The 14,384-nt window shown below is 37.0% G+C and overlaps 1 protein-coding gene across 1 annotated transcript in view; it reads left to right on the top strand.

Annotated features, from left to right (window-relative positions):
* PKP2 (plakophilin 2) overlaps positions 1 to 2,553 on the top strand; it is an 86,168-nt gene extending 83,615 nt beyond the window's left edge. Inside the window, exons 12-13 of the mRNA XM_043882047.1 lie at positions 1,681 to 1,768; positions 1,899 to 2,553. Of these exons, the coding sequence (XP_043737982.1) occupies positions 1,681 to 1,768; positions 1,899 to 1,967 (157 nt within the window). The 3' untranslated portion in view covers positions 1,968 to 2,553. The remainder of the gene's footprint in view (positions 1 to 1,680; positions 1,769 to 1,898) is intronic.
* Positions 2,554 to 14,384: the final 11,831 nt, after the last annotated feature.

Below are 14,384 nucleotides of genomic sequence, written 5' to 3'. Positions count from 1 at the left end.
GCACAGTTAGAATGTCAGTTTCCCAAAAGCAGGGAATATTTACCTGTTCCCATGTAGCAGTTTCTCTGCCTTTGTGGAAAGTCATCTTTGACTTTCCTTTGTGGAAATAGTCATCCAAACTTCTAACCAAATCTCCAAAGACGGTATATGACTTTTTTTTTATATGAATATTCAGACATCATAATAAGCACAAGGGAATATACCATCACTTTTGGAAATTTCTTGTAGCTTAGCCAGTTATGGGGTGTGCTATTCTGTTACCTCTTTGTTGTACTGAGTATCCATTTGTAAGTTCATCCTCACCTGTTCTGTCTCAGAAAAAAAACCAACAAGGACACCCTCCCATTGGGTCTGCTTCCTTGCTAGAGTGTTGTATAGCTAACCCATAATTTATAGACTAGCCTGATAACCAATCATCAATTACATTTCCTCTTTGAGTAAATGAGTTCCAAGTGCCAAGCAATCAACTTACAAACAGACTTTGTAACACCTTTGCAATTTAAGAACTTTCAGTAATAAATATTAGAGCTCCATAGCTTTCATGGATGTCCTAATACTTCAGTTATTAGCAAGTCACTCTGAAAAGCCCCTGAGATACTAAAGAATCTGTGAAGTGCTAATTTGACTTACCCTCCCTTATTATGCTAGTAGCTAGCTATTGAATGAGCCCAGCATGGGCTTCCTCATACAGCTTTGCATTCTCTATTCTTGGTTGCATACTTACAAATTCCTATGATAGGAAAAATAAAATCTTTTGTTTATTTGTTCAGAGAAGAGAATACAGTCAGGTGCTACTTCAAGTGATAAAATTCAAGAGAAAAATATCTATGAAAGTAGTGATCTTTAGCCAGAAACTAGAAGTTTGAGATGAATTTAAAAGAACATCAAAAACTAAGAACATATAATAATAAAGTTAAAACAAAAAAAAGTAAGAGGACGTCCCTGGCTGTCCAGTGGTTAAGACTCCACACTTCCAATGCAGGGAGCATGAGTTTGATCCCTGGTCAGGGAACTAGAATTCCCACATGCTGTGCAGTGTGGCCAAAAAAAAGGAAGGACAGTGTCAAAATCAGTGGTGACTCGGATTTATTACAGGAACACATTTTCCATTTGCTATGCAAAAAAGCATAAATTTTTTAACTATTTTAAATGCTCCAGTAAGAATTTATTAATTTGAAAAAGATACATAACTCCTACATTCATGGAGTCACTAAGTCTAAGAGTTATACATATTTTTCAGTCATACTTTCAATGGTTGGCTCTATAAATATGCATTATAGACATATTTTCTAAAAATATAAAATATAAATACAAATATAAATTTTATTCTATAAATTCAAGGATTTATAAAACTTTTAAGAATATATGCCTTATAAATATCAGGAGGGGCTTCCCTGGTGGCTCAGATGGTAAAGTATCTGTCTGCAAATTTGCTTTATAACTATTTATTTGTTAGCACTTTGCTAGTGGTTTAAAAAGATTAAAAAAAAAAAAGCACCCACATGACTCCTGCCTCCTAAAGCTCTCCATCCTAACCTCTTGTCATGGTGAGTGGCCTGACGTAATGGATGGCTCCTGAGCAACAGCAATTAAAGAAGATTTACAGAACATCCAAGGGTAGCATCCAGAAGCCTCACACATTCTCACTGATCAGGGGAAATGTCCTTTTCTTATTTTCAGCTGCGCCTCCAGCAAAGCAAGTAAAGCTGCTTCTGTTCTCCTGTATTCTCTGTGGACCCACACAGAGCTTCATAATGCCTACAAGAAGGTAAGAATGCTAAAAAGAGCCAGCGAATGATGTCCCACTTGATTTGACCCTGGTGATAAGTTACTAAAACCTACATTGTCTTGTGTGTAAATGTTGTTACCTTTCACATTTCTGTTTGCTTATTCCAAAGGCTCAGTTTAAGAAGACAGATTTTGTCAACAGCAGGACTACCAAAGCCTACCACTCCCTGAAAGACTGAGGAATGTGAAAAAGTGCTCTCAGAAATATGAACCTCTTCATTCTCAGTTACAAAAAGCCCCAAAGGAAAACACCTATTTTTCTACTTCCCAGCTTAAGAAACCTCAAAAAAGCATATCCTGTTTCTACACTTTTCTATTTCCATGGTCCTTGAATCCAGAAGACATTTGTGAGTTTGACACCAGTAGATACTGGCAACAGGCTCAATTTTACCCTCTACAAATAGTGGTCTTTTTGATCAGGGCTAATAGTGCATGACCTCCTGGAATCAAAATATGAATTTATATGGAATGGACATTAACAAAGTAAATAAGGAAGAAAGCTGTTGTATCACTAGGATTTTAAATTTTGACTTGCATTTATATTCCTGTTCTGATTTCCATGTTTTGTCACTCACATGTGTGTTGTTTCACCGTTGAGCCATGAGTGTACTGTTCTGCAGTGCTGAAACAGAAACAAGAAATATTTTGGAGTTGTCCAGGAGAAAATATAATGGCAACACTGCCTGTTTGTTTACTTTGTGCTTGTTTTTATCCTCTTGGATTTTTTTCTCAGCTTTTCAATAAATGTAAGAAATTTAGATCACAGAGCATGCATGACTATAAGAAGAAGAAATTGAAAGGAAGTGATCATAGAAAATTTTAAAAATCTTTTCTACAGTTTGAAATTTGGTGTTCCCTCTAAATAATAAATAGGATTTTTACTTCACCTATAACAACACTATTAAATGCAAATTTCTCCTGACAGTAGTATTCGCGATACTGTTTCCTGGACGTTAGCCATTGCAATGAGCTGGTGAAGAATGGACTTTACTGTTTGGCTACAGAAGGAATCTAGATCTGTCAATCTGTTGGATCAGCCAGGGCCATGAAAACCCAGCTCATTTTAATGAATTACATTATCAACCAGCCTACTTTGCCTAAAATTTTAAAAATAGCACAGAACCACTAAGTCTCATGTGATCTTCCTTAAGCCATTATTTTAAGTCAAGAAAACACTAGAGAAGAAAAATGAAATTATGTTGAGGAAAAAAATGTTGTCTAGGCCATCTAGAAATGATATGAGAAATGCTAGCATTTAAAAGTTGACAGCATCATCTATTGGAGTCTATATTAAGTGTTATTTTAACTGGACTATGATTAATACCATTCAGATAGAATTAGTCTTCTTAACCATAATTCTGTTATATTTTTCTTTTTAAAAGAATCTGACAATATTTACTTCAAGAAAGTAAGAAGGGAAAAAATCCTTCAGCTCCTTTTGGCCACCAAAGTGTGATAGGAAATAAATTGCCACTTTCAATTTGAATGTGTACTTAAGTCTTTATTCTATTTGGAACTTAAATTCTTTCCATTTCAAAAGCTCAGTGAAGAAGACTAAGGTTACTACTTCAAAATGAAATTATTTAGATACCAATTTTTAAAACGCTGAAGAGAGAAATCTTCTCTCTTTTTCTAAAATTCTGATGGTAAGCATTTGGAGTATATTTATTCCTCCAGATAATTAATATATATTTTAGAAATTTCTGTGCTTTTAAGGCACAGTAGAGCCTTCAATAATATTAAACATAAAATGAGGCAAAAATAGCATTGCCTGCCTTGGTAGCTGGGTATATGTGACTTATTTGTGTATTTTGGTATCTGTGTGGTATGATTGACATGATGTTTGAGTATTTGACTTATGAAGTTCAACTTTAATTGCTAAGAGTGTAATAAGAAATATAATTGCTTCTATTTCTCCCCTAATTAGTCCTAAATTCTTTTCCAAGAAACACTTCCTATAAGAAAGATGGGAGTAGCTAGTGACTAAAGACGGAGAGACATACAAATCTAGATATTGTTAGATTTTAGTAAATTGAGTGGGTCTGCGACCATGAGAAGATAGACTATGTTTGATCCCCAAGTCCTACTTTGTTTACAAAAACCTCAGTACTTTACTGTCTATGAACACTTCCGAGGGAGGTCCGTATGCAGCTGAATATCACTTTGATCACAGGGCTATATACATACACAAAGCTTTTCTTCTTTTCTGTGTGTCTGAGACTGTGTCCATGTCATCAAAGGGACTGAGTTGGACCTCTGCACTTATTTCTGCTAAGGGATCTAAAGGCCTTGCTGCTTTGTCAAGAATTCTTCATGATTTTCTGGAATGGGGGAGGTTGCTGCCCTGGATTTCTATTAAATGGAAACATTGTTTATACTTGATGGAAGTAACCAAAGGGTTATCTGACAAGATAAAGAGGGGATTAATGTGTCAAATGGGAAAATAAGCAACATGAGTAGATAAACCATAAAACCAATCTAATCACCGCATAAAAGAGCAATTCTTTAGAAGAAAGAAGGAAATGGAGGGGAGATATATATATAAAAACATGTATATATAATTTACATACTATCGTTACAAATGAAACTTCCTCTAAATAAAGTGCATGGAGTGAGGACTTCAATATGTATATACTTTGAACAAAATTGCAGAGGCTTCAAATCACAAAATCTGAGGATTAGGAGCGAATTTAGAGAACATCTGGTCAAGTCCTCTTTAGAATATCTTCTTGTATCAGAAAAGATTCAGTTCTTATTAGGAGGACAGAGAAGAAAAATGTGCAATCATTTATTCAGTTAATGCCCAACATGACCCTGTAACTGGCCCATCTTAAGATTCAGTAACTTACATTTTAAAGTATTTGTTGTAGGAATGAAAATAGATTAAAAAGGAAACAAACTTTTCAAAATAAAATTCTACTTTAATGTTTTATTTATAGTAATACTGACAGTTTCATCTCTTAAGAAATAAACTTCAACCCTTTAAGGACTATGAGTAAAAGGAAAAATTTTTTATGGTCTATTCAGGAGAGAAAAATCAAAATACCACATATTGGCATAGGAGTTGTTTAAAATTTGTTAAGGGGGAAGCATTCTAAAAGTCATAGTCTGGAAGACAGTTGTTTAAAAAACAGCAATATTCAGCCTGGAAGAAGAGTGTCACGTTATCTATCTTTAAATATCTGAAAGACCACTGTGTAGAAGATGACATGGTCTTCCTCTGACAGAGTAGAGGACAGACTAGGGTCAGTAGGGGGAGGCTTGTATGACTATCTTTGACTGAACAAGAATGGACATATGTTGAGCGTTTCTCACAACCTCCTCATAAAGTATATACTTTTTTCTTTTCTTTTTACATTTTACATGTGAAAATAACCTGAAGCAGAGAAAGGTTAGGTTACATTCCAAAGCGTCTTAGTTGGAAAATGCAGAGGGGCCATGTGAATCCAGGTGAGATGGCTTCTCTCTGGGGTTTCCCTGGGAGCCAAGAATGCAAGACTCTGTCTTCACTCTGGGGAAATGAGGGGCTCTTTTTGGTTTGTCTCTTGGCCAGTTAAGAGGACTTATTCTAGGACCAGCCAGCTTGAACTCAAATTGCAGTTGCTCCACTTGCTGGGAGGATAAGGGTTAGGCTTAGTTGGGATAAAGTCCTTACTCTCTCTGAGCCTCAGCTTTCCTTCTCTGTTATACGTGAATGATAGGGGTAGTTACCTCATGAGATCGCTTTAAGGATTGAATGTTTTCATAATTGTAAAGCACTTAATGCCTGACAGTATCTTCACAATAAACACTGACTAAATTATTTGGAGTTTTCTGTTTGGATGGGCCTTTGTTTTCACTTTTTTAATCTATTTGTTTGAATTTCTCTTTTCAGATAGGTTGATTTAGATAAAAGCCCAATCTTCCCCCCAGTCAACCATTTTATACACAAACATAGACACTTATTGACTTATCCCTCAGAAGGCCAGGTAGAATGAGGAAGATAAATATTGCCCAGACAAGTGTTCCTCAAAGTCTATTCTTCAGAACACAGGTTCTTTGGGGGTATTTATACATGTTATGTGATAAGAAATAGCCTATATTTAATAAGTTTGAAGATGGCTGAGTTATACAAAGATTGAAAAGATCGAGATTATAAGATTTCTCAGAGTCCCTAATATGCAGCATGCATTGTGAAATCTCCCAGAAGGAATGGAGTATGCTGCATGTCGCCAATCTTTTTGAATCAATAAACCCCTTTTTTTCCAGATGATTCTTGAAGCTGTGTCTCTGCTGTAAACACTGTGACATCAGTGATCTGAGCCATAGTTAAGAGGGGAAAAGGCATTTATCTTATTCGCAGTCTAGCCCGGGCTTCCCTGGTGGCTCAGTGGTAAAGAATCCACCTGCAATGCAGGAGACACAGGTTCGATCCTTGGGCAGGGAAAATCTCCTGGAGAAAGAAATGGCAACCCACTCCAGTATTCTTGCCTGGGAAATCCCATGGACAGAGGAGCCTGGTAGACTATAGTCCATAGGGTCACAAAACAGTCAGACATGACTTAGCCACTAAACAACACAACAGTCTAGCTCAGTTCATCTAGCTAAAGTCTGGACTACTGGTAAATCGGACCCGGGCCTAATCATGATTTAGTAAAACCTGAAAATCAGTGATTTCAATAGATTTAGGATTAGTTCCTGAACATTTTGTCTTATTCCCACCTGGAGTGCTGCATCTATGGATGGAAAGACAACTCAGGAGGTATACATAAGTCCAGAGAAACAGGTTGAGGCAGCCACAGACACTTCATCTTGACTGATCAGACCTTCAAAAATCCCACTTCAAGAGGCAATTAATTCTCTCAGAAGCCTGAATTTTGCTTGTAAGCTGCTAACATACATCTGGCATTTTTATTTTGAATAAAAATGAAGTCCAAACTGTTGCAGATTTTCTTTGAACCATTGCAGGGTGTTTTCTTATGTTTAAAAGAAGTTAGGGATTTCCATTTTCATTTAGAGTATCTTTCAACATACCTACACTGAACACTTATTCCTAGAGCTGTGGACCAGTGAGATGTACCTTTCTAAGGAAGCACTCACAACTCTTGATGGAACTGACTTCACTGTGACACCTTCACAGTTTATAGTGTCCTTTGATCCACCTGGGAAATGAGGAGTCATCAACTGTGTAGTGAGAGTTAAGGCACTCTAGACCTATACAGGTCTTCTGGAAAAGATCTCTCATAAAACAAGAAATGATTAGAGTGAGAAGCAGAGAATTATTAAGAAAATACTTTTGTTTTAGCCAAAATGGGTGAAGTCAGAATTGGCAGCCTCTATAATAAGAGTGCATGAAAACTAGTATTTTTGAAAATTGACACTATTTTCCTCAGGAACTTGTTTCTTTTACTCCTTGCTCAAATTGGAGATTTTTGCAGTCATAAATTTAAAAGATAGAAGTAATCTATTTTAGTGGTATTTTCAAAACAGATTTTTTAAAGAGTTAGGTGTGAACGTATTAATAGCATAATCAAAACAGATTTTTTAAAGAATTAGGTGTGAACATATTAATAGCAAAGTAACATATTCCCACTTTTGGTGGCTCATATCTAAAGTGACCCAACTCCTCATCTCAGGTGGTGTTTCTCCTGTTTCAGTTTATCACTTAAAATGCTTCATTTATGGTTAGCAAGAAAGTTCAACTCAAAATGGTTTAGGTAGTAAATATTTTTTGCCTAAGAAACAGAAATGTCAGGAATAGGCTCAGATTTGGTTATTTAGAGATTCATTGCAGTCATCAAGAACTCAGATTCCTTCTATTTGCTTGCTGGATCATTGTCACTGTATCACATTTTGTCTCTAGGTTGATTTCTTCATTTTAACAAAATGATTATAGCAATTCCAAACACCTCATCTTCACAGAGCCATGTTGAAAGGCCAGATAAGTAAGCATTCCTTTCTTGCATTCTTCTTTTTAAATAAAGAAAAATGTCCCAGAAGTTTCCATCAGACATCACTCATACTGTCCAGTATTAGATCACACATCCATTCCTAACTCAATTCATGGTAAGAAAAATGAAACTACAATTCGTTTATTAAACCAATCATATTTCACCAAAGGCAGGGGCTACCTTCCCTAGGACTCATGAATGGTGACTACTTGAAAAAAATCAGTGTTTTATTGAGCAAGGAAAAAGGGGGCTGCAGAATAGTCAACCAACATTGCCTGCTCTATGTAGAGACACTCAAAAAGAATTCAACAATTTTAGCAAACTGATTTCATCTGACTTTCAAGATAAGTGTTCTTTCAAATGCTACAGATTATCAACTATGGCTGTTTCATTGTATTCAGGACAAAGTTCATGAAAATTTATGGTTAAAGAATGATAGGTGAGCTAAGAGCTGCAGTTAAACCAAAAATCATGGTTTCAAGGAGAACAATAAAAGATGATGATGCGCAATTAAACTACAGGGATGGAATAAAGTCATTTCAGAAACTACTGTGCCTCTTTTTTCATTCCTTACTTTTCTTGACAGCTGCCATTCCTCACCTTTAACTAATTATGGAACACAAGCTGTACCTTCATTGAGCAGATTACCTTGGAAGAAAGTTGGCTTGAGCATGAGCTGTTTGGATAATCTCCAGTTACTTCAATGAGACATTAGTTTAGCTGAGTAGAGAATTGGGTTTGGATTCTGACTTTACTTCTCAATGACTGTGTGACTCTGGAGAGTTACTTTAACTTTCTGAATGTCAATTTTACCTCATTGATAAAATGGAGTTGAAAGTTACTGATTATAAGATTGTTGAGGAAATAAACTAACATGATGTTTTCAAATGTCTGGCTCCTACTTAATAAAACATAGTGATTGTTGTTGTTCATTTACTAAGTTGTGTCTAACTCTTTGCAACCCCATGGACTGTAGCACACCAGGCTCCTCTGTCCTCCATGATCTCCCAGAGTTTGCTGAAATTCATGTCCATTGAGTCAGTGATACCGTCTGAACATCCCATCCTCTGCCGCCCTCTTCTCCTGCCTTCAGCATCAGGGTCTTTTCCAATGAGTTGACTGTTTGCATCTGGTGGCCACAGTATTGGAGCTTCAGCTTCAGCATCAGTCCTTCCAATGAATATTCAGGGTTGATTTCCTTTAGGATTGACTGGTTTGATCTCCTTGGAGTCCAAGCAACTCTCAAGAGTCTTCTCCAGCACCACAATTCCAAGACATCAGTTCTTCAGCATTCAACCTTCTTTATGGTCCAGCTCTCACATTCTTACAGGACTACTGGAAAAAACATAGCTTTGACTTATATGGATTTTTGATGGCAAAGTGATGTCTCTGCTTTTTAATACACTGTCTAGGTTTGTCATAGCTTTCTTTCCAAGGAGCAAGCGACTTTTAATTTCATGGCTGCAGTCACTATCCAAAGTGATTTTGGAGCCCAATAAAATCTGTCATTGCTTCTACTTTTCCCCCTTCTTTTTATCCATACCATGAAGTGATGGGACCAGATGCCATGATCATAGTTTTTTGAATGTTGAGTTTTAAGCCAGCTTTTTCACACTCTTCTTTCATCCTCATCAAGAGGCTCTTAAGTTCCTCTTCACTTTCTCCCATTAGAGGGGTATCATCTGCATGTCTGAGGTTGTTAATGTTTCTCTCAGCAGTCTTTTGATTCCAGCTTGTGATTCATCCAGCCCAGGATTTCGCATGATGTACTCTGCACAGAAGTTAAATAAGCAGGGTGACAGTATACAGCCTTGCTGTTCTCATATCCCAATTTGGAACCAGTTTGTTGTTCCATGTCCAGTTCTAACTGTTGCTTCTTGACTCGCATACAGGTTTCTCAGGAGACATATAAGATGGTCTGGTATTCCTGTCTCTTGAAGAATTTTCCAGTTTGTTGTGATCCACACAGTCACATTCTTTAGCAAAATCAATGAGCAGAAGTAGATGTTTTTCTGAAATTCCCTTGCTTTCTCCATGTGTGATCAAACAAATGTTGGCAGTTTGATCTCTGGTTCCTCTGCCTTTTCTAAACCCATCTTGTACATATGGAAGTTCTCAGTTCACGTACTGTTGAAGCCTAAGTTGAAGGATTTTGAGCATTACCTTACTAGCATGTGAAATGAGCACAACTGTGCAGTAGTTTGAATATTCTTTCTCATTGCCCTTCTTTAAGACTGAAGTGAAAACTGACCTTTTCTAGTTCTGTATAGTATTTATTTATTTGGGAATACCAGACCACCTTACATGTCTCCTGAGAAACTTATATGTATATTTATATGTGTGCTTAGTCACTCAGTCATGTTAGACTCTTTGTGACTCCATGGACTGTAGCCCACCAGGCTCCTTTGACCATGGGGATTCTCCAAGCAAGAATACACGAGTGGGTTGCCATGCCCTCCTCCAAGGGATCTTCCCAACCCAGGGATCAAACCCAAGTCTCCAGCATTGCAGGCACATTCTTTACCCTCTGAGCTACTAGGGAAGCCTGTATTTAAATATATTTATTTATAAATAATTTATAATATAAAATAATATAAAATTATAAAATATATAGATATTAATGCAAATAATTATAAATTATTTTTATAATATATAATTTTATTATTTAAATAATAGTGAATAATTTTTTAAATAAGAGGTACAGACTTCCAGTTTTAAAGGAAATAAGGCATGGGCATAAAATGCACTGTGTGGGAAATATTGGCGATAACTATATATCTTCAGTGACACTGTAACGACTTATTTTGGTGATCACTTTGAAACGTATAGAAATACTGAATCATTATATTGTGTATTAAGAATTAACATCACTGACTCGATGGACAGGAGTTTGAGTAAACTCCGGGAGTTGGTGATGGACAGGGAGGCCTGGCGTGCTGCAATTCATGGGGTCGCAAAGAGTCAGACATGACTGAGTGACTGAACTGAACTGAACTGAAGAACTAACATAATGTTGTAAGTCAATTATACTTCAAAAACAAACAGAAAAAGAGATCAGATTTGTGGTTACTAGAGGCAGGGGTGGGAGAAAGGGGAATTGAATGAAGGCAGTCAAAGGTACAAACTTCCAGATACAAGAAAATAAGTACTAAGGTTATAATTTATAACATATAGAGTTAACATGGCCAAATGTCATATATGAAAGTTGCTAAAAGAATAAATCCTAGTTCTCATCGCAAGAATAAAATTTTTTTTCTGTTTTGTACCTCTATGAGATGATGGATGTTCACTAAACTTAATATCACTTCATGATATACATAAATCAAATTAGTATTCTGTATACCTTAACTTATACTGTATGTCAGTTATATTTCAATAAAACTGAAAAAATAAGAAACCACTATGCAATGTCACCTCATTGTTAGAGTGGCTGTGAGTGCTAAATCACTTCAGTCGTGTCTGACTCTGTGCAACCTATGGACTGTAGCCCACCAGGCTTCTCTGTCCATGGGATTCACCAGGTAAGAATACTGGAGTGGGTTTCCATGCCCTTCTCCAGTTAAAATGGCCATCACCTAAAGAAAGATAAGAGATAACAATTTCTTTTGTGAATGTGGAGAAAAGGAAACACTGTACACTGTCGATGGGAATGTAAATTGATACAGCTCATATATAAAACAGAATTAAGGATCCTCAAGACATTAAAAATAGAACTACTCAGTTCAGTTCAGTCAGTTCCGTTCAGTCACTCAGTCATGTCCGACTGTTTGTGACGCCATGAATCACAGCACGCCAGGCCTCCCTGTCCATCACCAACTCCCAGAGTTCATTCAAACTCAAGTCCATCAAGTTGATAATGCCATCCAGCCATCTCATCCTCTGTTGTCCCCTTCTCTTCCTGCCCCCAATCCTTCCCAGCATCAGGGTCTTTTCAAATGAGTCAGCTCTTTGCACAAGATGGCCAAAGAGTTGGAGTTTCAGCTTCAGTGTCAGTCCTTCCAATGAACACCCAGGACTGATATCCTTTAGGATGGACTGGTTGGATCTCCTTGCAGTCCAAGGGACTCTCAAGAGTCTTCTCCAACACCACAGTCCAAAAGCATCAATTTTTCGGTGCTCAGCCTTCTTCACAGTCCAACTCTCACATACATACATGACTACTGGAAAAACCATGGCCTTGACTAGATGGACCTTTGTTGACAAAGTAATGTCTCTGCTTTTTAATATGCTGTCTGGGTTGGTCATAACTTTCCTTCCAAGGAGGAAGCGTCTTTTAAGCTCATGGCTGCAGTCACCATCTGCAGTGATTTTGGAACCCCCAAAATAAAAGTCTGCCACTGTTTCCACTGTTGCCCCATCTATTTCCTATGAGGTGATGGGACCAGAAGCCATAATCTTAGTTTTCTGAATGTTGAGCTTTAAGCCAAATTTTTCACTCTCCTCTTTCACTTTCATCAAGAGGCTCTTTAATTCTTCTTCACTTTCTGCCATAAGGGTGGTATCATCTGCATATCTGAGGTTATTGATATTTCTCCCATCAGTCTTGATTCCAGCTTGTGCTTCTTCCAGCCCAGCATTTCTCATGATGTACTCTGCATATAAGTTAAATAAGCAGGGTGACAATATACAGCCTTGACGTACTCCTTTTCCTATTTGGAACCAGTCTGTTGTTCCATGTCCAGTTCTAGCTATTGCTTCCTGACCTGCATACAGATTTCTCAAGAGGCAGGTCAGGTGTTCTGGTATTCCCATCTCTTTCAGAATTTTCCACAGTTTATTGTGATCCACACAGTCAAAGGCTTTGGCATAATCAATAAAGCAGAAGTAGATGTTTTTCTGGAACTCTCTTGCTTTTTCGATGATCCAGTGAATTTTGGCAAGTTGATCTCTGGTTCCTCTGTCTTTTCTAAAACCAGCCTGAACATCTGGAAATTCACGGTTCACGTATTTCTGAAGCCTGGCTTGGAGAATTTTGAGCATCACTTTACTAGCGTGTGAGATGAGTTCAGTTGTCCGGTAGTTTGGACATTCTTTGGCATTGCCTTTCTTTGTGATTGAAATGAAAGCTGACCTTTTCCAGTCCTGTGGCCACTGCTGAGTTTTCCAAATTTGCTGGCATATTGAGTGCAGCACTTTCACAGCATCATCTTTCAGGATTTGAAATAGCTCACCTGGAATTCCATCACCTCCACTAGCTTTGTTCATAGTGATGCTTTCTAAGGCCCACTTGACTTCACATTCCAGGATGTCTGGCTCTAGGTGAGTGATCATGCCATCATGATTATCTGGGTCGTGAAGATCTTTTTTGTACAGTTCTTCTGTGTATTCTTGCCACCTCTTCTTACTATCTTCTGCTTCTGTTAGGTCCATACCATTTCTGTCCTTTATCAAACTCATTTTTGCATGAAATGTTCCCTTGGTATGCCAGCAATTCTACTTCTGAGAATATATCCAAAGAAAATGAAAATACTAGCTCAGAAAGTTATCTGCCACCCCATATTCATGGCAGCATTATTTACAATAATCAAGACAGATAAGCAACCTAATTCATCGTTGGATGAATTGATAAAGAAGCTCTGATACATGTAGATATTATACACATATACTATGAAATATTATTCATCCATGAAAATGAGGAAATCCTATCATTTGCAACAACATGGACAGATGGTAAAGGTATTATACTGAGTGAAATAAGTCAGACAAGACAAATAGTGCATGATCCCACTTGTATGTGGAGTCTATTTTAAAAAGAACAAGCAAGCTCATAGAAAAAGAAACCAGATTTATGGTTACCTTAGGTAGAGGTTCAAGGGAGAGAAAGTGTAAGAAGGTGGTAGAAAGGTATAAACTTCCAGTTATAAATAAATATTATGGATATAATGTACAACATGATGACTATAGTTAACACTTCTGTGTGATATATAGAAAAGTTAAGAGTATATCCTATGAGTTTTCATCAAAAAATAAATTTTTCCCTTTCTTTTTTTTTCTTTTCTTTGTATTGTATGTTTATGAGAAAATGGATATTTGCTGAATATATTTCACAATATATTTCAAAATATATGTAAATCAACCCATGATTCTGTATGCCTAAAACTTAAAACAGTGATCAATTATTTCTCAGTAAAACTGGAAAAAAGTAGAATCATTATAAGAAATGGCAGAAGGTAGCCTTAATAATGGTCCTCAGACTTGAAAGGTTTTTGCCAAAAACAGTAACAAACAATCTAGTATTTTTCTTGGGTTCAGAACAAGAAAACTACCCCCCCCCCGCCTTTTTTTTCCCCCTTTTGAATGCTCAGTGTTAGCAAATAAACCTGTTACATTTCCTTATGACCCTTTGTACAACATATTGTGATGTCGTCTATAGTCTTCTTGGTCTGTACACTAACTGATGCTTATTGGCCTTCTCAATGTAAGAATTTCACAATGAGAAGAATATTTATAATCTGCTTCCCTCTTCATACTGTAATATGAAATACAAAGATAATGATAAGGAACATGCGTACGTGAGCTCCATGCTGAAAGTTTGCATTTTCTTAGCCAGGAAGATCCCTGTTAAAGGCCATTTCCAGGACTGAAAAGAATTCAGGCTGAGACCTCCCCTAGGATGATATCTCTCTTAAACAGGATTGACTGAGCCACACCCCAACATGGCACTTG

This window comes from Cervus elaphus, chromosome 22 (assembly GCF_910594005.1).
Source record: "Cervus elaphus chromosome 22, mCerEla1.1, whole genome shotgun sequence".
In the NCBI taxonomy this organism is placed as follows: Eukaryota; Metazoa; Chordata; class Mammalia; order Artiodactyla; family Cervidae; genus Cervus; species Cervus elaphus.
The sequence above is the reverse complement of the archived record's forward strand: the minus strand, read 5'-3'. Positions and strand labels throughout refer to the sequence as shown.